The sequence below is a fragment of the Lolium rigidum genome, chromosome 3 (assembly GCF_022539505.1).
Source record: "Lolium rigidum isolate FL_2022 chromosome 3, APGP_CSIRO_Lrig_0.1, whole genome shotgun sequence".
Lineage (NCBI taxonomy): Eukaryota > Viridiplantae > Streptophyta > Magnoliopsida > Poales > Poaceae > Lolium > Lolium rigidum.
In genome coordinates, this window is record NC_061510.1 from 396,593,077 (window position 1) to 396,614,631 (window position 21,555).

Here is a 21,555-nt window from a genome sequence, read left to right on the forward strand (position 1 = left end):
ATTCATTTGTGTGGATGAGAATCTGCTGGTTTCTTCGTGCATACTCTGATGACTGATCACTGTGTCTTGCTTTCATCCTGCAGAGTTCTTGCTTTCAACTAAGCTCAGAGGATATCGAGATGTTTCTTGTGTTCTCAGTATTCTAATTTTTTTTATGGCAAAACAAGATTCTGAAACTCAGATCGTAGGGCAATTTTTGTGATTTGGAATTGCTGCATACAATCACTTTTTACAAGTTCATTGAAGATGCTAACAGAAGTTGGAAGGATCATTTTCAATGGCTGTTCTACTTGAGTGCCTAATTCAACAATCGGAAACGTTGATTACGAGGGTAGAGTGTGAGGTGGTTTTGCATGCCATGGATCAAAATGAAGGAAAAGAAGAACAAGAACAACTTGGAGTCATGCAAACTCCGAGAAAAAACTTGTGTGTGATGTTAGCACTAGGCTTCACTTAAATATTTGGAGCCCATGCGGATACAATGGAGCATCCAGCTGTTTTGCTTTGTGACCAAACAAACCACAAGGCAATACTAATTAACCGTAAATCCTGAAGCAACTAGCAAGTCACCATCTAGGCATGCAAAGATGACTTATGTCTACAAATATTACTAGGTACTAATGACATAAAGTAAGCAAATTACACACCTAACCCTACAAGTCCACTTCCCAGGTCAGAGAGTACAAGATGGTACAACCAACATGCCACGCAGAGGGTCAATTTCAGCATCGGTCATGTCAGCAGCCACAATAAAGACGGAAGAACCTATAGCAGATAGCCATTTGCGCTCCAGATACCTGCACACCAATCAATGTCATTGGCCAAAACCAATGTGTACTAAGTCACCGAAAAGCTAATGAAGTTATATCTCAAAATTCTGCACAGACGCAATAACAAACATCAAGTCACGTTCTGGAGATCACATAGCAATACCCAAAGACGAAGCATCTCAGCATTACTGGACAAACTTAACATCACCCAAGAAATAGAAGGGCATTTGGTTTAAAGTTTGTACTTTGTACTACACGCCTTCAACCTCGAATGTTCACATGATCTCATGTTTTTTTGCCACATAATTATATATCATCTCTTTACAAGCTAAGTAAAGGAAATGGAGGCATTGAACTTCCTAGATTATCAAGTCGTTCGATTATTTTCCGTATCATGTGCACATGAGAGGCTCACAAAGTACAAAGCAAAAAATATCTGGTATCTAATCAAGGCATGTTCGAGAAAATAGAAGGCATGCTTTTTAAACTGTAATAACTAGGCAGTTTAGGAACTAACCAAATTCATATACGAGAAACCAAAAACAAATCCATTCAGAAGTACTGCAGTGCACGTCTCTTTCATCCATTGAGGTTAGCAGCTAGCAGATCTGTCTTTCCCTTTAAAGATCAAAATACCCGATTAGCCATAGACAAATAATTTCGGATGGTAAATAGTTGATACTAGTTGCTACCTGTGGCTTCTTTGCCCTCGGTTTTTTTACCACTTGATTGATTTTGGATTCTTTCCTCTTTGAAGGAGGGCGACCTACAGTTCGAACAGGGATCGGACTGACTACAACTTTTTCAGTGCGCTGATCTTGAACTTCATGGCTAGCACGGTACGCGTCAATCTTTATTTGTAACTCATTAAGGCCATCCATCACCAAGGTATACAATGCATCAGACTCTGCGCCATTTTCTGCCACTTGGTGGGAACGTTTGCACAAACTATCATAGCGTTGCACAACTGGTGTATTCAGCATATCACCATAGAAGCATTTTATAAATGTGTGTTTGCGCTTAAAGTCCTTTCTCCATCGCTGCAATATATACTTAGAAGGTACTTCTGTGATCTCCATGAGAGCAAGAACAGAAAGTATGTGGCTACACAAGATGCCTTGAAATTCAAAAAGCCTACAAAGACATTTGAGATTACAGTCCCCTTGATTGAAAAAGACAGTGAACTCTGAAATAAATCTTTTCTCTTTAATTTCCCCATCCTCTCCTTCAAAAACTATCTTACGGTCCTCTCTGACTCCAAATGTATAAAGTAACCCTTCTTTGTTCAACATAGTTGGATAGCAATAGATTTTACCTCTTAATTGCTCTTGCAGCTCCTGAAACTTTGCATTGGTATATGCTGCTTGAAATTGCCTCTCAAAGTCATAGTGAGTAATGCACGGAATTACCTCCTGGAATGACTTTGAATCAGCATCGTTTTCTTTCTCTACCTTGTCTCTTAATGCATTTTCACACTGCCCCACAAATTGCTTCAGAGTTGTTCTAGCATTTACATAGCCATCAAAGAAAGCATTCACACTCTCACTCCTTTGTGTTGAAGACATTCCTGCCCAAAAAGTATCTTTTACATAGGCTGGTGCCCAAAGATATCTACTATTGTATAATCCATGAAGCCAATCATTATCCTGAAGATCATATTTGTAGATCATCTCAACCCAGGCTTCGTCAAAATCATGTTTGGTCAAGGAATCATACACCACATTTGACAATGTATATTTAATATTTCCATACTTCTCATGCCCACTAAGATTTTCAGGAATCTTCTTCATGATATGCCATATACACCATCTGCGACGAGCATGAGGGAAAACTTCTTCAATAGCACTCTCCATTGCTTTGCACTGGTCTGTGATTATAGCATTGGGTGGTTTGTTTGACATACAACATAACCAAGATTTAAATAACCAAATAAAAGTCTCACTGTCTTCATTGGACAGAAGACCGGAACCCAATAAAACTGATTCTCCATGATGATTTACGCCAACAAAAGAAACGAACAACATGCTATACTTATTTGTTAAGTATGTAGTGTCAAATGTGATGACATCCGAATAAGATTCATATGCAGCCCTGCATCTTGCATCTGCCCAAAAGACATTCCTCAGGCGTCCATCCTCGGCCACATCCATAACATGAAAAAAGTCTGGATCTTTTGACTGCATACGGAGAAAATACTGATACAGTGCATGTGCATCTCCAGCACCAAACTTCAACCTTCTTGTCTCTTGCAAATAGTTTCCGCACTCCTTTTCACCAAACTCAAGTTTGTCATAGCCACCAGCTTGAATAACAGGAGAACCAAAATTCTTGTTCATACGGATTCCTGCTTGATCACTCAATTCTAACCTTCTCTTGGCGTCTAAGTCTAGTTTCTTGTGACACCTCAGCAATCTGGATTTGCTTGGACTTGTAGGATGATTGTGGTCAAGTGTAACAGACGTAATGCAAAACTTTTCTCCACGGCGAGAGAAATTTATCTTACATGGGCATTGCATCCTTGTAGACGGATTCGGTTTGAATGAGTTCTTTGATGAGTACTGAGCCTTCCCTTGTCTGCTGCAAGCAAGTGTGAAATAGTTAAGCTTGTTGTCTTCATCATGCCTAGTGGTTCTTCTTATTACACCAAATCCCTTCTTTTTGGCATAACCTTTGTAGAACCTAACAGCATCATCCTCGCTATCGAGCATCATCCCCTTTTTAGGTTCCAAAATCACGATCGGCTCTCCTTGCTGGTCATCCAAACAATCCCCAATCTCCTCCAAGATGAAATCATCTTCATTATCTTCGTGAGATACAGAATCTTGATGAACTACTCCATCCAAATATGAATTTGACTCCATCACCAACCTATGATAGCCAACAAAAATAGAGGTTGCTAAGTGACAGCGTGAAATACACCTTGGGCATGCGAGAGAGAATTAATTAGCGCACGGCCATCACTAGCACGAGTGCAGGAAGTATCATACAGGGATGGGACGTGAATTGTCATGTGTGTAGCACTCAAGCGAAAAATTAGATCTGAGCAGCAACTAGGAGAGTTGCAATGGAATGGAGAGAGGAATAGGGTGTTACCCTTGGGTACTCTGAGCAGCAGGATCCATCCTGGCCTGATTGGGCCGGTTTCTTCAACCAACGCTTGTTGCAAAATCAGGATCCGTCCTCACTCATTCGTAGCACCATCTCTTCTCTCCGCTGTCGCATCACGGCGAAGTACTTGTTAGAGTACTTATGGGGAATCAAGCTAGGTTTTCCGCAGGGAAAATAAGAAATTACTGTGAGATCGAGAAGGAGAGGAAGAAGAAGAAGGGCTCGCCTCAAATGGTGGTCTACGGCGGCGCCGCTCCTCCTTTCTCTTGCTCCCTCGCCGTGGTCCGACCGCCGGCCGTTGTGCAGCGGAGACTGGGATGGAGCTGAGCGCCTGCTCTGCGCTGAGTGAAGTGCAGAGGACACACTACAGAGCGACAGAGGTCACTCGCGTACGTTTTTTTTTTAGCAGAAGGTCACTCGCGTACGTGTTCAGCCCATCAACATGTAGTGGTGGCCCATCCAAGTCCAGCCCAATATGTCAGCTAAGAAGCCCATCGACGAGCTGAAGTCTGAAGACCAGCGACGTGAATGTCGGGCGCGCCCTCTTCGTCGGCGACGCCTGCTCGCCGCCGCACGCGCAGAACCAGTTCTGCTTCGTCGACCAGGAGCTTGCAATCATCGGCCTCAACTACATGTTGATGTGCTGAAGCCGGTGGGAGTGGGACGATGCGCTGGCGTTTGCAAGACGATGGCAGCCCAGCACAGAGTACGCCGAGTCCTACTCGGAATCGAGTCCGCCTCGGCCCCGGCAATCCCCGATCGACCGTGTATATTAAGAACTCCACGCAGCACCGTCGTCGCCTCAACGAGTTGCCCTTACCCCCGTTTGACCTAAAGCGCCCGTGCCGGAATCATGCAGCCTGCCGACGACGGCCCGACGACGGCTCCGCCAGTGAGGACGCTGATCGAGCGGCACCGTCCGAGGGACGAGCTGCAGAACCTGGCCCTCGCCATCATCGACGACACGTACGCCGCGGCGCGCGAGATCGTCGGCGCAGCCAGCGGCGGGATCGTCGCGCTCAGCCGCCCCATCGACCCCGCCGACCCGGACTCGCCGGTGCTCACCGTCCACGCCAGCGCCGCGCACTGCTGCGTCGCCTTCAACAACGCGCGCGGCGACGCGGACGCCTTCGCCAAGTACACCTCCTCCAAAGGGAAGAGCGAGCCGGCCCACTGCCTCGACCTCGCCACCATCAGCATCTCCCCATGGACGCTCCACCTGGCCCGCCTCGGCGCCGGCGGCTGCCGCGGACGACAAAGCCGCGCCAACGTCGGGGGCAGCCGGCGGGAGCTCGGCATAGTGGACGCCATCGTGTCGCGCCTGGACGCGCTGATAGGGGCGCAGCAGGAGCTGCTCCGCGGTGCGCGCGCGGCCGGATGCGGCTCGCTCCCGAAGGTTGCCAAGATCAACGAGGTTTTCAAGGTTCTACAGGAGATGAGGAGGGAGATGGACCTCGAGGCCGTCATGCGCAGGAGACTCCAGAAGCGGCGGGTCGTCGAGGAGATCCCCGGAGGGACGGCCGACGCGACGACGGGTCAGGATCGCGCCGACGCGACGGAGCTGATCACGAAGAGGTTGAGGACGCTGAGGGTCGTCGACCCAAGATCTAGGTCGCCGGTGGAGCTGCTTGAACAAACTTGCCTGACTGCCACCTACGACAGATGACATTGGCATTCTCGTACATGTTCGTGCATATAAATAGATGACATTATTGCCATGTTTGTACACGTAAATAGATGACATTGACTCTTTTTAGATGATTTCTTTACAACTATGAAGATGCATTGTTCTTGTTCCTGCGTGTAGTCTATTTTCTTGTATTACTGGTGGTGTTGCAGGTCAGCTCACTACTGCAGCTATGACTTCTATTGAGCACATGTATCAATGCAGGGGACTAGCAGGTAGCCGGGGCTGGCGGCTGCGTCATCCAATCCAAAATCAAACGTGTGTCGGTCGGTCATTTAGCAAATAGAAACAGATTGATTTTCAGTAACGAAACTACAGTGTAGAATAGGATGCAACGCACAATCTATTGATTGGGTGCAGATACGTACACGTACATATTCACTGGATCATGTCCCTTATTTTCCCATCCAAAGGCCAACAACGTCGGTGCAGCCGGTGCATGACTTTGAGCGTTTCACAATTCTCCTTACCAAGGATGGACCAGAATCTTAAACCTAGCAGAAAGCGTAGAAATATGACCCATGGGCTGCAATATCCAGGAAGACGACAGCCTGGAAAAGCCAAAAAGAAAGAAGAAGGAAGAACAGAGTAACACACGTCAAGCAAAAGGAAAATAAGTTGTGGTTCTGAACTGATTGGACCTTCTAAAGATGTAGAAGAGCTACATTCCTTTCGCCCAAAAATGTGTCGAAGCCAGAAAATAAAATACACGAGCGACCTAGAGAGGTGCAAACGTAGGGTACAACAGAATTCAATGGACAAAAACAATGTAGTTGTCAAAGATCCAATAGCTTGCATCCTTCATCGCGAGGGAAGGAATTAATTGTAGTGTGCGTCCTTCACGAAATTACAGTGTCCGTAGACAGTCCAAAAAACCATCCATCATTGTGCACTGCTTTCGCAATTTCATTCCTTCGCACCGACTCAAGCCACGCCCCAAAGCGAGACGAGACTGACCAAAGAGACGCGCGTACACGTGTTTTAGAAACATAAGCCCAACGAATTAATTATAAGCCCAACAACTCAACAACTCAGCTAAAAACGACCTACCAAAGAAAGGAGGCGTAAGAGAACCAACCTGTGGTTGGATGGTTAGGAGGGCAGTGGCACCCCCAGCCCACCAGAGTTTAAATCCTAGATATGACACTTTGGTGTCTCATAAAGGCGGAATATTCTTCAACCTGTGAGGCGCCTGTGGTGACTTCGTTAATCTCAAGACCTGCCAGATCAATTCTTCAACGCAGTCTCTTGGAGGTGCTCATATGGGTAGGGTGTGCGTGTGTGCGTTCATAGGGGTGAGTGTGTGCGCGTATGTATGAGCGTCTTTGATTATACTGTGTTTCGCAAAAAAAAAAAAGGAGGCGTAACCAGGATCAAATTTGTGATGACATCATTTTACTGAGAGTTAACCTAACTCTTGAACCCTAGACACTCCCAAAAACATGTCCTATGAAAAAACAAAAAAGTACAGGTCCACATTGGTCACAAAATGACTGCACATTAATTGTCGGCTTGTCTCCTATATTGCGTTGCCAAGCAAATCCATTTGCACACCATCTTCTAGTGACTAGCTAAACTGGCACCAGGCTTGGAACGTAGGGGATTATGTCGTAGGCATGGGCAATTTCTTCCGTGTACTCAACAGATGTGTTTGTGTCAGGATGGTGATATCTCAAGTCATGCATGTTAGCCACATGCCTGAAACCCTCCCTTCTTCCGCTATCAACACATAACAGTCTGCTATGAGATCTCAGTTGGAACACTATACCATCGTCAAACGCACCTACCGGATGAATACAGCATGGGACCTTGATGGCATGACGTTGAACCCATCGTGGCGGATCGTCGCCATCCACATCATCGCATACCCATATCAGGTGAGTATGACTTGCGGGGACTTTGTGAACAAGGTACAGCTCACCGCCCATCTCAGCTAAGCTGGATGCCAAGTACTGGAGCTTAGGGCACCCAGGAGGTGCTCCTATGACACTGAAAGACTCGTCCTCCAAGCTGAAGCGAAGGAAACCTCGGACGGTTACATCACCCTCCGAAGCGACTCATCTATTGTCCGGAGTAAGGAGCCTTTTAAGAAGGACGACTGTTTGACCTGCAATGATAGGGTGTGGCGGTGGCACCGCCGTCTCACGCCAATGTGTATCTCTTCCAATGGTGAACACCTCCACCCCGAAGGTGAAGTTGCGACCACTTGGCACGGGCACGTCCACATAGCGGTAAAAGAAACGGGCAACCTTGTAGGTGTTGGAGCGAGGGTCATGCCCGATCCCTAACGCCCCTCCCTCTCGGAAGAGCCTAGAGAGCCGCTTCGGCACGACAATGTGGGGTCTCCCAGGCAGAATCAGAAGGCGGTGTGTGGCCGGGTTGAGCACCCTCACCGTGCCGGCCATCGGCATCAGCACAAGGCCGTTACAGTGCGTGAACTTGTGCCTCGCTTCTTCCGCAGGGAAGGAGTCCATGGCTTGAACTAGGGTCGCGGCGCTCTGGCTCTTCTCCCACCGGTATAAGCCGGGGGTAGTGACCTTTTTGTTTGTGACAGTAAAAGGGCCGCCGTCGTTGCTTTTTATCAGCGGCGCGATGAGCACGCACGGCTCTTGGAGGCGGTGATGCTCGCGTTGGAAAGACTGGTCGCTGGTGATGATGCTGTGCCAGGTCTTGCAGACGCAGGTGAAGCGCATCAGCGACTTGAAGGGGAGACGAAGCAGGATCCGCGAGACGAGCTCGTGCGGTAGGTACCGCGGTTCCGGTGTCGTCTCGCCGTCGCCGTCCATGGCGGGATAGATCGATTCTTGCAAGGTGCGCGCACGTCCCTACGGTATTTTATCCCAACAAGGAGAACACAGTCCCTAATCCTAATCAAAGACGGGGACCCTTAATTATTGGCCGGCCACCACCAGGAATCGGACGCAGATATTTTGCTTCCGATCGGAGTTGTACGGTCGCCTATTTCCTTGAATCAAGGATCGGTTTGCTGATTGTATTACTAGTGGTTGCAGGTCAGCTCACTACTGCAGCTATGGCTTCTATCGAGGAGCCCATGTATCAACACAGGTGCAGGGGACTAGCAGGTAGCCGGACAACATCCGCTGCATCATCCAAACCAAAATTAACTGTGTGTCGGCCGGTCACATTGTAGCAAAGAGAAACAGTTTGATTTTCATTGACAGAACTACAGTAGAAAGACAGATAATGATAAGACAGGCCAGATTTATACATTTCTATAATCCAAGTTTTAGGAGCTTATTGCCACTTCACGTCGATTTTTTACATAATTTTAGAAGGGGAATTGGCACTGTAACACGAGGGAACTATAGGAGCCAGAACCTGGTACTAGAACTGGGGTACAAGTACTGAACTAGGATTAGCACGATGCGATGAACGTCTTGATCTTCCTGTCAAGCTCATCCTTCTTAGCCCCAACCACGCGGCTCACCTCCTGCCCGCCCTTCACTAGTACAAAGGTCGGCATCGCCTCTACACGGAATGTCTTTGCAACCTCCTGTAAAATTCCAATACATTAAGAAAAGTTATGCACTTTGTTTCAGAAGAACAAGGAAGTATTCCATCATGGATGCATACAATGCCATGAGAGGCTTGAATGAACTTTGAAGATCTATTTCTTTATGGACTAATATGCATCCTTCACTCTTGGTCTTGGGTGTGGGTTAGGACTTGCATTCACAAGGTATATACTCTATAATTGTCCATGCAAGTGCAGAAGAGCCACAGGAACCTTCATTGCAGCCACAAGTTTTTTCTACTACCTCCGTTCCAAAATATAAGCCTTTTTAGCTTATATTTTGGAACGGAGGTAATACTTCCCAAGCCCAAGGTATCAAAATAAGAACATATTCAATAATCCATCCAACCTAAGTGATATAGGTGGCCATGTTTTAGAACAATGTTTTTCCTGTCTAAAATTAGTACCAATCAACAACGAATGTGGCTGCTGTGTTCTACAATCAACTCAGATTATCCTCAACCTTCCCTGACCGGCTGCCAGTTTCACTAGAGCAAAAAATATGCACAATGTGTGTTTTAAATCGAACAAGAGAATGCTTTTATACAAATATTCATTTCTTGATTGATCCTACTGAGCAAACTTTTTATTGGCATCAAGTGAAATCCCAAATTCAGAAGCTGCTTACACCTCACTCGGTTACAATTCAATCCATGTGAGGTGTCCTAGGGCAATCCTAGAGCACCACCACATCAAAGCGAGTTCCACGTCTGATCCAGTGTCCAGTCCCCACACAGCTGACTTGCTTAATATAATCACACATCTGGCCCATCCAAATATATTGGAACTGAGCACTACCAACTCCTAAATATAGTGGCACATGGATTTGTTTTGGGTGATCTGGTGCAACTGGGATCCAATTTATTAGATCGTAGGTCTCCAGAATCAAGCTAATCAGAGCCTTCCCCCTACCCAATTTTACGAGTTGAAGCCAGATTATACACACTGCTAACTAGTCAGGCGACATGGTTGCAGGTAGGTTAGATAGGCGATACAGGAATTGGTGCCTAGTGCCAAGGCGACCTAGGTGGACAAGCTAGAATATTTCCTTTCGGTCCACAAACGAGTGTCAATCAGTCATGAATTATGCCTAGACTCGTTTCAAATTAGCCTCAATCTTCCTTGTGACATCTTCACTTAAGCAGAAATATGTGCAGTGTGTATTTTGAACAGAACAAGAGCAAGAACAAGCCTCAAAATGAGTATTCGCTTTCCCTGGTTGATCCTATGGGGTGAACTCTTAAATTGGCATAAAACCCCAAAGGTGCAAACTGCATCTACCTCAACTGGTTTGAGTTCAGTGCATCTAAGGTGTCCTAGACAAGGCAGGAGTGCCATTACAGAGAGCTCCAGATCAGATTTCACTCCACAAGAAGCAAGTCAGAATATGGTTTAACATGAGGATGTGAGCACATCTACTGGAACTGAGCACTGCTGACGGTTCCTCCTAAATATACAGTGGAACAGATTTTTTTTTTGTTTGGACGGCTGCGGGAAACTTGCATCAAATCCATTTAATCGAAGAAGTAAATTAGTCATTACTCCAAAATCAAACAGAATCATAGAATTTCCCCTTCCTGGATTCTACGAGTTGAAGCCAGATTATACGTACTAATTAGGTGCTAAAGTGAATTGTTCTAAGAATTGTTAGGTGCTACGCGATCGGCGGGGCGCAGCCTAGTTTCCACTTGTCAGGCTATGTGGCTGCATATGCAGGCGACACAGGAGTATGGTGTCTAGAACATGTGTGGTCTAGGTGGCCATGTTTTAGAACAGTGTTTTCCTGTCTAAAACTAGTAGCCATCGATGATGGATGTGTATGTTAGGCGATACAGGAATGTGCTGCCAGTGCCAAGCCGAGTTTGGTGGATAAGTTAGAATTTTTTTTTCTGTCCACAAACGAGAACTAATCAGCCATGAATATGTATGCTAGACTCATTCCAATTATCCTCAATGTTCCCTATGACATCTTCACTGAGCAGAAATATGTGCAATGTGTATTTTAAACGGAACAAGCAAGAACAGCATTGAAAACAAAACGAGAGTATTCGCTTCTTGATTGATCCTATGGGGTGAACTCTTAAATTGGCACAAAACCCCAAAGTTGCAAACTGCATCTACCTCAATCGGTTTGAGTTCAGTGCATGTTAGGTGTCCTACCCAATGCAAGAGTGCCATTGCCGAGAGCTCCACATCAGATTTCACCCACAAGAAGAAATTCAAAATCTGGCTTAACATAAGGATGCGAGCAAATCTACAGGAACTGTGCATTACTGACGATTCCTCCTAAGTATAAAGTGGAACATATTTTACTTTCTTTGGATGACTCGACGAAACTTGGATCAAGTCCATCTAATAGAAGAAGTAATTTAGCCAGTACTCCAAAATCAAACAGAATCGGAGCATGTCCCCTTCCTGGATTCCATGAGTTGAAGCCAGATTCATGTACTAACTAGGTGTGCGAAATTGAATTGTTAAGCCCTAGGTGATAAGTGCACCGTGGTCGCAGCCTAGTTGCCACTTGTCAGGCTAGGCAGGAGAGACAGGAGTATGATGTAACATGTACGATCTAGGTGGCCATGTTTTAGAACAGTGTTTTTCTGTATAAATTAGTACCCATTGATGATGGATGTGTATGTTAGGTTTTACAATCATCTTAAATGAGCGTCAATCTTCCCCTGCCAGCTTCACTAGATAGAAAAGTTTGTGCAATGCATGGTTTAAACCGAACAAGCGCAAACCTCTACATGGGTATTCACTGTCTGGTTGATCCTACTGGGAGAACTCTTTTACTGGCACCAAGTGAAATCCAAAATTCAGAAACTGCTTCTATCCCAGCAGGTTTCAACTCAATGCATGTAAGGTGTCTGCCATCACAGTAAGCTCCACATCTGATTCAACTTCCCAAGCAGCGGACAGCGGACTGTCTTAATACAAAGCATTCCCCCTTCCACATACCAGGAATAGAAGCCAGATTATACGCACTAGAATAAGGCGTGACAAAGTGAATTGTTCTGAGAGGTATTAGGTGCTAAGCGATCGGCAGGGGCGACAGGGGTATGTTGTCTAAATCATGTGCAGTCTTGCTGGCCATGTTTTTGAACAGTGTCTTTCCTGTCTAAAATTAGTGCCCGTTGATGATGGATGTGTATGCTGGGTTTTAAAACAGCAACCATCTAGAAACAGCCTCAATGTTCCCTGCCAGCTACAGTGGAGCACAAACATGCGCAATGCATGTTTTAAACCGGACGAGGGCAGTATACGGGTCTTCACCGTTTGATTGATCCTAATATTTGAATTGGCATAAAGTGAAATCCAAACTTAGAAACCGATTCCACACCAGCCGGTTTCGATCAACATGTGTAAGCTGTCGTGAGATAGTGCAGGAGTGCCACCACACCACAGTGAGCTCCACATCTGATTCAGCTTGCTGAACAGTTGACTGTCTAGCTTAACACAAAGATGCATCCAAATCTAGCGAAACTGAACACTACGGACGATTGATTCCTCCTAGACTGGGTGACCGAGCAGGACTTGGACAGGAATTCACTGAACCGAGACCGTAAGCTAGGTGCTGGTCCAAGATCGAAACAGAATCGGAGGCTTTCTCCGTCCCAATTCCAGGAGCCGGAGCCAGATTACACGCGCTAGCTAATTAGGTGTTGCGAACTGAACTGAACTGAAGGACAGGTAAGCATTAATTAAGATGGACGGAGCGGCAGGTCAGTAGCGAGAGAGAGGGGCGTACCCCGAGCTCGTCGACGTCGATCTTGACGAAGACGGCGTCGGTGAAGCGGGAGGCCATCTCCTTGAAGGCGGGCTCGATGAAGCGGCAGGGCCCGCACCAGGACGCCGAGAAGTCGATCACCATCTGGAGCGCGGCGATCTCGCCCGGTCAGTCAGATCCAAAGAAACACGATACGCTGGCAAGAGGATTGAACAGAGGGAACAGGGGGGCTCACCAGCTTGGCTGCGTTCCGGTGGGCCTCGAACTGCTGGTCCCAGGCGGCCTTGGAGTGGACGGCGACGACGGCGGAGTCGCCGTCGTCGAGGGGCGGAGGGGTGACGAGCGAGGAGAGGAAGGAGCCCATCTTGGCTTGGCTTGGCTTGGCTTGGCGGTCGCTCTGTTCGCTGGGGTTCGCCGGCCGGTTTGTTGGTCGTGAGCCTGGTGCCGTGAACGGTGGGGATACTCAAGAAGCGAACGCGAGAGGAGGGAAGCAATTATAGAGGGAGCGTGTCCTTCGTGTTTTGACTTGCACAGTTGCACTGCCGACCTGCTACTGCTAGTAGTTCCTACCTAGAAGTCTACTCCAACCTAGATGTGCTAAAAAACTTATTCATGCAAAAAAATTACTTTCCTGAAAATTTATACTATGTGTTTACTTCTAGAGTATTTATGGGAAGCGGAGGAGATTATTTCGTATCCCGAAAAATCTCCACTAGTCCGTTTTTACTTATCTGATTTTAGATGAAATAATCCCGAGATATCCCCTCTCATCCCCATATTTTTTGGCTAAATTAAAAACTCTCCACAATCCTAATGTATTTTTTGTGAAGGATATTTGAGGGAATTGGATGAACATCATCCCCATACCAATTGAGAAGAAAAATACGAGAGGAGTAAACACGGCCTCAGTAAGTTTCTGTTAGTGGTGTTTGTACCTTTACATTGAGTTCTTCTCGAAAACACATGCTCCTTTATTTCAAGGTTTAAGTTTGACGGTAGATTTGACCAACATGCTCCTTCGTAACCGAAAAGGAGTTTTTCGATTGTACCATTTTTATGACAAATGTATTGGTCTAATTGGATGATCACAGTTAAATCACGAGATACAAGTGTGTTGTGTAAAATGGAGATATACATAGGGGGTATCAAGCAGTCATCTGCATCCCATCAAGCATATATACTGCACTAAATTATTAATTCTGCTGTCAACTAGACCCATCTCCTCCATCAAAGGTTGGACAATCTTCATCTAGAAGAAAGGTTGGACGAGCTTGTTTGTGTTTGTTGAGTTGACGTATGATCGTGAGTTTGTTGGTTGAGTTAGGTACCTCTGTGCTGCCAAGTGCCAACGAAACTACTACACCAATCCCTTGACTTGACGCTGAAAAATAACAATAAAGGACCCCTCCAAAAAGTTCCCGGCAAGCACTCCGTGCTCACCGAATCTCCCGTTTCCGTTCGAAGAAGAAAATTCCATTTTCTGGGGTGGGTTCAAACTCTGCAGTAAAGCCAGCCAGAGCGCATATGCTTCTGTATAATTCTTCCGGAGAAGGAAAAGCACTTGCTTTTGTACGCAGAAAATTGCCACCGTTAAAACTTGCGTGTAAAACCACTGACCTGACATGGTTAAGTACTTAACTCTGCCTTTACGCCACAGCCCAATAGCTTCTCCAGGAGGTGCATTCTCGTGCTGGCCTTCAATAGAATCTCCCTCAACCCCCTTCCAGTTTATTCCTGCCCCACATTTGATGCAGCCCCGCCTATCGTCGACGCTACACCATGGCCAAGGAGTCCCCCAAGTGGACCAACAACACAAAACCCCGCCATATATGTAAAGGTGAACTCCTTCCTCTCGACACTCAACCTCGTCAATACCTTGGATGGAATGCTACCTCATGTCGGTGTGTTACATGTCATTAGGTACAAGAGTCATCGAGGAACCGAAGAGAAGGAACTCCCATGGTGCAAGGGAAGGAGAGAAGCAGCCGAACATGGAGATGATCATGAAGCCGAAGCCGATGTCGCTCGGAGCGCTCCAAGGAAGAGACGGACGCTGGCCGGTCCAGGACCCGGTCCGACCGGACCCACAACCGGACGCCCCGGTCCCAGGCCCGGTCAACCGGGCGCAAACCGGCGCAGCTCCCTCGTACCGGACGAAGACCGGAAACTTCGCAGATTCCCGGTTTGCGCCCGGTCAACCGGACGCACGACCGGACAGCCCGGTCACAGGCCCGGTCCGACCGGACCCAAACCGGATCCGACGGGAATGACCCACCAAGCTGCCTTAACTTATCCATTCGCGTACTGTTCGCCCTTGCTGGCCATGTGTGCCTATATAAGTAGCCTCGGACCCCTTCCTTACCCCTTAGACTTGTTTTGAACTCAAACCTACCTTTGAGCTTAGTCTCCCTTGGGTATCATCCCTCTGTAATCAAGGCACCTTGGTTGTTGACTTAGATCTTGTTGAAGGAGATTCTAGTACTTGTTACTCTCTCTCCTTCCCCAAGCTCTTCCTCTCCAATCCCAATCTCTCTCCGGAAATTCTACCGCGTGTCTCTTCCTCGGAGATTCTATTGGTGTGGTCCATCGAGCCACGGAGGTAAGCATCGGGTGTATCGGGTTGGTGTGCGTGTGTGAGTCTCGGAGTTCCTCGTGCCCGTCGTGTTCTTCGTGTTCCTCGCGTTTTCCCATCTCCCCTTTGGTTTCGACGTCAATCCGCAAGATCGGGCCACACACGGGGTCTTAGACCTCATCATATGGTATCAGCAGCCTTTGGTTTCCGCGGATTTGACCCCCCACCCATCCAATTTCGTCTCTAAAAATTTTCCCCAAAAATCCCCAAAAAATAGCCCTAATTTGCCTCTTGACCGATCTGCGATTTGGTTGCGTTTTGAGTGGTTTTGGTCCATGGATTTGGTGTTGGAGTGCTTGATCTACTATCTCCCCACCTTTTAGCCCCCAATTCCATCATTTCCCTTCGTTTTGGTCGATTTGGCTTGTTTTCGCTCAAGAACAGGAGAGAGAAAATCTGTGCCCCGCGAAATCCGGTCGACCGGGCTCCAACCGGGCCAGTGACCGGACAGCTCGGCACCGGGCCGGTCAACCGGGCGCCAGACCGGGCGCCTGACCGGGCGCCAACCGGGCGCCAACCGGGCGCCAACCGGGCCAGAACCCGGTCAATCGGGCTGTAGACCGGGCAGGCCGGTCCAGGGCCTGGTCAACCGGGCGGAAACCGGACGCCACCTCCACCGCCACCTCCGCCAACCACCGCCACCCTCTCCGCCGCCGGCAAGCACCGCCACCCTCCCCAAACCACCGGGAAACATCACCGCGGCTCCATAACCTCCGCCGCAACCGCAAGGGCGTCGACACCACCCACCACCGGCTTACCACCGCCACCGCCGCCAAGCTACTTTGACCGTTTTCTTCCGCTAACTTGTGTTTGCTTGTTCCGGTTTGAGTGCCTTGTTTGTGAAACTAACACGCAGCTCCGAAGCAAGCGACGACATCCGAGGCACCCCGGACTTGCAACCGTACTCTTGAAATCACCACCTTCATCGCAAGTTGTGTGTTCCGACACCGCCTAACATCTAGGTATAACTTGCACCCCACCTTGTAACCCCTCTTCTTTTGCGATCTATCCTATCGAGCATTGCTTATTGAGTGTTGCGAGACATTGCACGTGGCCCCGATTGTGAGGTGTGTGTGTAGTGTGGAGTCAAGCTTCTAAGCAAAACTCGTGTGGCAAGATAGCAAGAGCGAGCTAACGCTAACATAGGGCGAGAAAAAGCCGCCAAAGCACCAAAAGAGTGCAAGTGCCATCATACATACAAAAGTGTACAAAGTGCCACCATAGATACAAAAGAGTGCAAGTGCCACCATATACAAAAGAGTGTCATAAGCTTTTAAGCAAAAGAGAGATAAGAGAAGAGAGGCCACGTGTGAATCTTGTTGTCTCTTCCTTGCAACCGAAGCTTTGATCTCTTCTTGTGTTAGTGTGACACCGAGCACCCTTGCTTAAGGGCTTCATACACTTTTCCGCTCATTCCTTGGTCGCACTAACCCCGTTCATCTCGTGTGTGTGTTCCACATCTTTTCCGTGTTTATAGTGATCATCGCTTTAACATTTGATTTTTGGATTTCCACCACTCTTGACAATACACTTGATTTCGGATTTCGTCTTTTGGCTTTCCACAACACTCGCCTAACACCATATTTGCTAGCTTTTGCGTGTGGTTTTGCGTGTGTCCCCGATACACTTGATCTTACTTTTGACTTGGTGGATGGCCTCAATACTATCTTACCTTGGTAAGAGTGCGAGGTAGTCTCCTTCCACTAACATACACCATATAGATACCATCGTGCTAACATGGATAGCGAAGATGAAGATACGGAGGAGTACATGGAGCACTTCGAGGAAGATACCTCCTCAAGCACCGCGGATGTGGAGGAACATGTGGAGCTCCACTCCGACTATGGCTCCCCAAACATCACCGACATCTCCGACATCGAGGAGCTCGACAACGACCATGGCTCCCCAAGCATCACCGACATCTCCGACATCGAGGAGCTCTACATCGACAATGGCTCATCAAGCATGGACGACATGGTGGAGCAACGCCACGCCTACGACATCGACACCATGGCGGAGCCTCACCTAGTCACCTACTTGGCCAATGGAGCTACATATGAAGATAGAGGACCTCAACGATGGCACCATCATATGGATCATCAAGAGCGTCCCCAACATGATCGCCATCGACACACTTCTTCGAGCTCCACGAGGCGCCACCATGAGAGTGCTTATGCACATGATCATCTACGGCGAGTTCATCATATGGAGCATCAAGAGCGTCCTCATCATGATCGTCATCGACACTCGTCTACGAGCTCCACAAGGCGCCACCATGAGAGTGCTTATGCACAAGATCGTCGACTTCAAGTACACCATATGGAGCATCAAGAGCGTCCTCATCATGAGCGTCATCGACACTCTTCTCCAAGCTCCACAAGGCGCCGCAAGCAACATGCCAAGTCGCATGAGCCATCATCTCGGCATGGCAAGGACCGTCATCGACTCACACCATCTCATGATAGTCGTCGACCACTACCACCTCATGATCGTCATCGACCAACATCTTCCACGAGTCTTCGACGACACCACTCAAGCCATGGTGATGATGCACGAAGACGAGAGCCTCGACATGAAGGCGACAAAAACCATGATAGGGTGCCTACCACTCCAAGGATGGCAAGTGCACATCGAGCATACCTTCCTCATAAGGCGACTTCCACCTCTTGTGCCACCACCACAATGGCCTCTACCTCGTCACGTGCCTATGGACTCCGATGCTACAAGTGCAAGCAACAAGGCCACCCTCCACGGGAATGTCCCAATCTCCTATGTGAGGTGTGCAAGGCCAAGGGTCACGTGGCATGGCAATGCACAACGCCAAGTGCCAAGACGCTCTACTTCGACAAGCTACAAGCACAAGTCCCCAAAATGCCTATTGCGCCCACACTTCAAGATGAAGAACTCCAAGGCCATCGCAAGGAGGATGTGGATCCGAGCCTAGCTCTCCTCATCACTACGGCGCCACCGCTTGAGGATGACTTGGGAGGCGATGGAGTTGAGCATGGTGAGCATGGGATTCTCCCTTCACCTACGGAGGCGCATGGAGTTGAGATGGTTGAGCATGGGATTTTCCCTTCAACCAAGGAGGCGCATGGAGATGAGATAGTCGAGCCTACTCCTATATGCTTGATTGATGAGTTGGTACCAATCCCATGTGAGAATGAGAGCCACTTAGCCCACTTGAGTGAGAATGATAGTGAGTTGAGTGACTTCCACCCCATATGTGAGTTTGAGTGCTTCCGTTTGGAGGACATGAGTGATACACAAAGTGAGTTGAGAAAGGTAGATGATAGGTCCATGGAGGACATCGCATTTGCTAACACATTAACCTCTCCCTCGTTTGTGTCTTCTTATGTTGCACTAGGTTCCACGGAGGATGAGTTCCCGCTCATGGAGACGATGTACATGGTGCATGAAGATGATGATATCTCACCATGCTTGCTCCAAGATGGACATGTCGACCACATGGATCCTCCTACTTCCACAACACCTACCTCACATGAGTCGGCCTACAAAGGTAACAACATAGGTGTTGATGATGCCATGATCCCACTAGTGGACATGATGACTTATGAGTGCATGCATGATCTCGTTGATCCATTTGCTACTTCACATGCTATTTTCACTTTCCCATGTGATACTTTGCTTGATAACATTGTTGATCATGTGAAATTGATTGCTTGTGATACCATGACCATGCCATGCTATGAGAGTTTCACATTTTCCCCGCTTGCTTGCAATGATAATGATTATGATCATGCTAGTGTTGTGACACCCTTGATGAACACTTGCTCTTTACATAGGGTTGTCGACAACAATGATAACATGTTGAACTTGCTTTGCCCAAAATGTTTGCACTACTCCATGATCCTTGCATCCAAGATTGTGAACAATTGCTCTTTCTTATGCTTGGTATGCAAAAATGCTTATTTCATTGTCCATGAGATGGCCCCCATAGCCTTCTCTATTCTTGATGATCATGAGTTACCACATGTCATGAATGCACCTTCTTGCCATATACACCATCGCCATGCATTTCATAATATCTTGATTGACACTAATGGTGATGTGCACAAGACATGGAACATCATGATGGATGATGTGTTCCTCTACCATGCACACGCGCTTTTTGTTTTCTCTTTTGTGTGTATAGGTACCCGAATGACAACTTCCACCGCTACGGAGCATGAGCTCATGAAACGCGCAATTGAGAGCTACCCCAACACGGACGAGATACATGATCCAACCCATGGGATTCACGCCAAAGGGTATGTTCCCAAACGCCTTCTCCCTCGTGTGTTTCCGGCTTGTCTTGTCGAGCTTCCGGTTTGGACCAATGCCTCGTCTCCTATTTTGCCTCTTATGCAACATATCTTGACACATCTTGTTGGCACAATGGTTGTTGTATGTCTTGATGTTATCATCATACACTCCAAGAATCTCAAGGACCATGTCATACATGTGAGAGACACCTTATGCATCTTGTGCCACACGTCACTCATAAAGTTGCTCTTCTTTGGATTTCTTATTTCACCTTTGGCAATTGAAATGGATTCTCCGACACTTGAGGATACCCATACTTGGCTCACGCCAACCATACTTTCCCAAGCTAGAAGTTTCCATCTCTTTGCCATTGCACATAACAATTTTGCCCAAAATTTTGCCACCAATACTTGCCTTTTGATTGTTCCATTTGTGTGGGACAATGCTACACATCACATTTTTGACACTTTACAAACCAAACTTTTACATGCACAAACTTTTGCCCCACCAAATTTTGGATACATCGACACTCTTTTGGTTCCCATTTTTACCACATGCCTCTTGGAGAAACGACTTGATGCTTCGTATTTGATTGAGAGCCTCTTGTTCGCCGATCACCAATTTGGCATGCACAAGCTTTCCATTTGCAAGTTGTTTTTCCCCAAGCTCTTCTTCGACCGTGACTTTATCCCTCTACCACAACATGGGACAAGCGTCATGGACTACACCGTCGGTGAGGAGGAACAAGAGTCGAGGACGACTCTTCCCCAAGGGGGGGGAGATGATGCAGCCCCGCCTATCGTCGACGCTACACCATGGCCAAGGAGTCCCCCAAGTGGACCAACAACACAAAACCCCGCCATATATGTAAAGGTGAACTCCTTCCTCTCGACACTCAACCTCGTCAATACCTTGGATGGAATGCTACCTCATGTCGGTGTGTTACATGTCATTAGGTACAAGAGTCATCGAGGAACCGGAGAGAAGGAACTCCCATGGTGCAAGGGAAGGAGAGAAGCAGCCGAACATGGAGATGATCATGAAGCCGAAGCCGATGTCGCTCGGAGCGCTCCAAGGAAGAGACGGACGCCGGCCGGTCCGGGACCCGGTCCGACCGGACCCACAGCCGGACGCCCGGTCCCGGGCCCGGTCAACCGGGCGCAAACCGGCGCAGCTCCCTCGTACCGGACGAAGACCGGAAACTTCGCAGATTCCCGGTTTGCGCCCGGTCAACCGGACGCACGACCGGACAGCCCGGTCACAGGCCCGGTCCGACCGGACCCAAACCGGATCTGACGGGAATGACCCACCAAGCTGCCTTAACTTATCCATTCGCGTACCTGTTCGCCCTTGCTGGCCATGTGTGCCTATATAAGTAGCCTGGACCCCTTCCTTACCCCTTAGACTTGTTTTGAACTCAAACCTACCTTTGAGCTTAGTCTCCGTTGGGTATCATCCCTCTGTAATCAAGGCACCTTGGTTGTTGACTTAGATCTTGTTGAAGGAGATTCTAGTACTTGTTACTCTCTCTCCTTCCCCAAGCTCTTCCTCTCCAATCCCAATCTCTCTCCGGGAATTCTACCGCGTGTCTCTTCCTCGGAGATTCTATTGGCGTGGTCCATCGAGCCACGGAGGTAAGCATCGGGTGTATCGGGTTGATGTGCGTGTGTGAGTCTCGGAGTTCCTCGTGCCCGTCGTGTTCTTCGTGTTCCTCGCGTTTTCCCATCTCCCCTTTGGTTTCGACGTCAATCCGCAAGATCGGGCCACACACGGGGTCTTAGACCTCATCAACATTGCTCTTACACTTCGCAACCACAATAGTGGGTCGCA

At 47.9% G+C, this 21,555-nt stretch overlaps 2 protein-coding genes across 2 annotated transcripts; both read right to left on the minus strand.

Annotated features, from left to right (window-relative positions):
- Positions 1–403: 403 nt before the first annotated feature.
- On the minus strand, positions 404–3,983 carry LOC124704568 (protein FAR1-RELATED SEQUENCE 6-like). The gene is made up of 4 exons (XM_047236842.1): positions 3,864–3,983; positions 1,463–3,638; positions 1,288–1,388; positions 404–797 (listed from the first exon to the last, which is right to left on the minus strand). The coding sequence occupies exons 1-3, from the start codon at positions 3,890–3,892 to the stop codon at positions 1,350–1,352; spliced, it is 2,244 nt and encodes a 747-aa protein (XP_047092798.1). The 5' UTR covers positions 3,893–3,983; the 3' UTR covers positions 404–797; positions 1,288–1,349.
- Positions 3,984–8,767: 4,784 nt separating this feature from the next.
- LOC124704570 (thioredoxin H2-2-like) lies at positions 8,768–13,225 on the minus strand. The gene is made up of 3 exons (XM_047236843.1): positions 13,063–13,225; positions 12,849–12,971; positions 8,768–9,079 (listed from the first exon to the last, which is right to left on the minus strand). The coding sequence occupies exons 1-3, from the start codon at positions 13,189–13,191 to the stop codon at positions 8,942–8,944; spliced, it is 390 nt and encodes a 129-aa protein (XP_047092799.1). The 5' UTR covers positions 13,192–13,225; the 3' UTR covers positions 8,768–8,941.
- Positions 13,226–21,555: the final 8,330 nt, after the last annotated feature.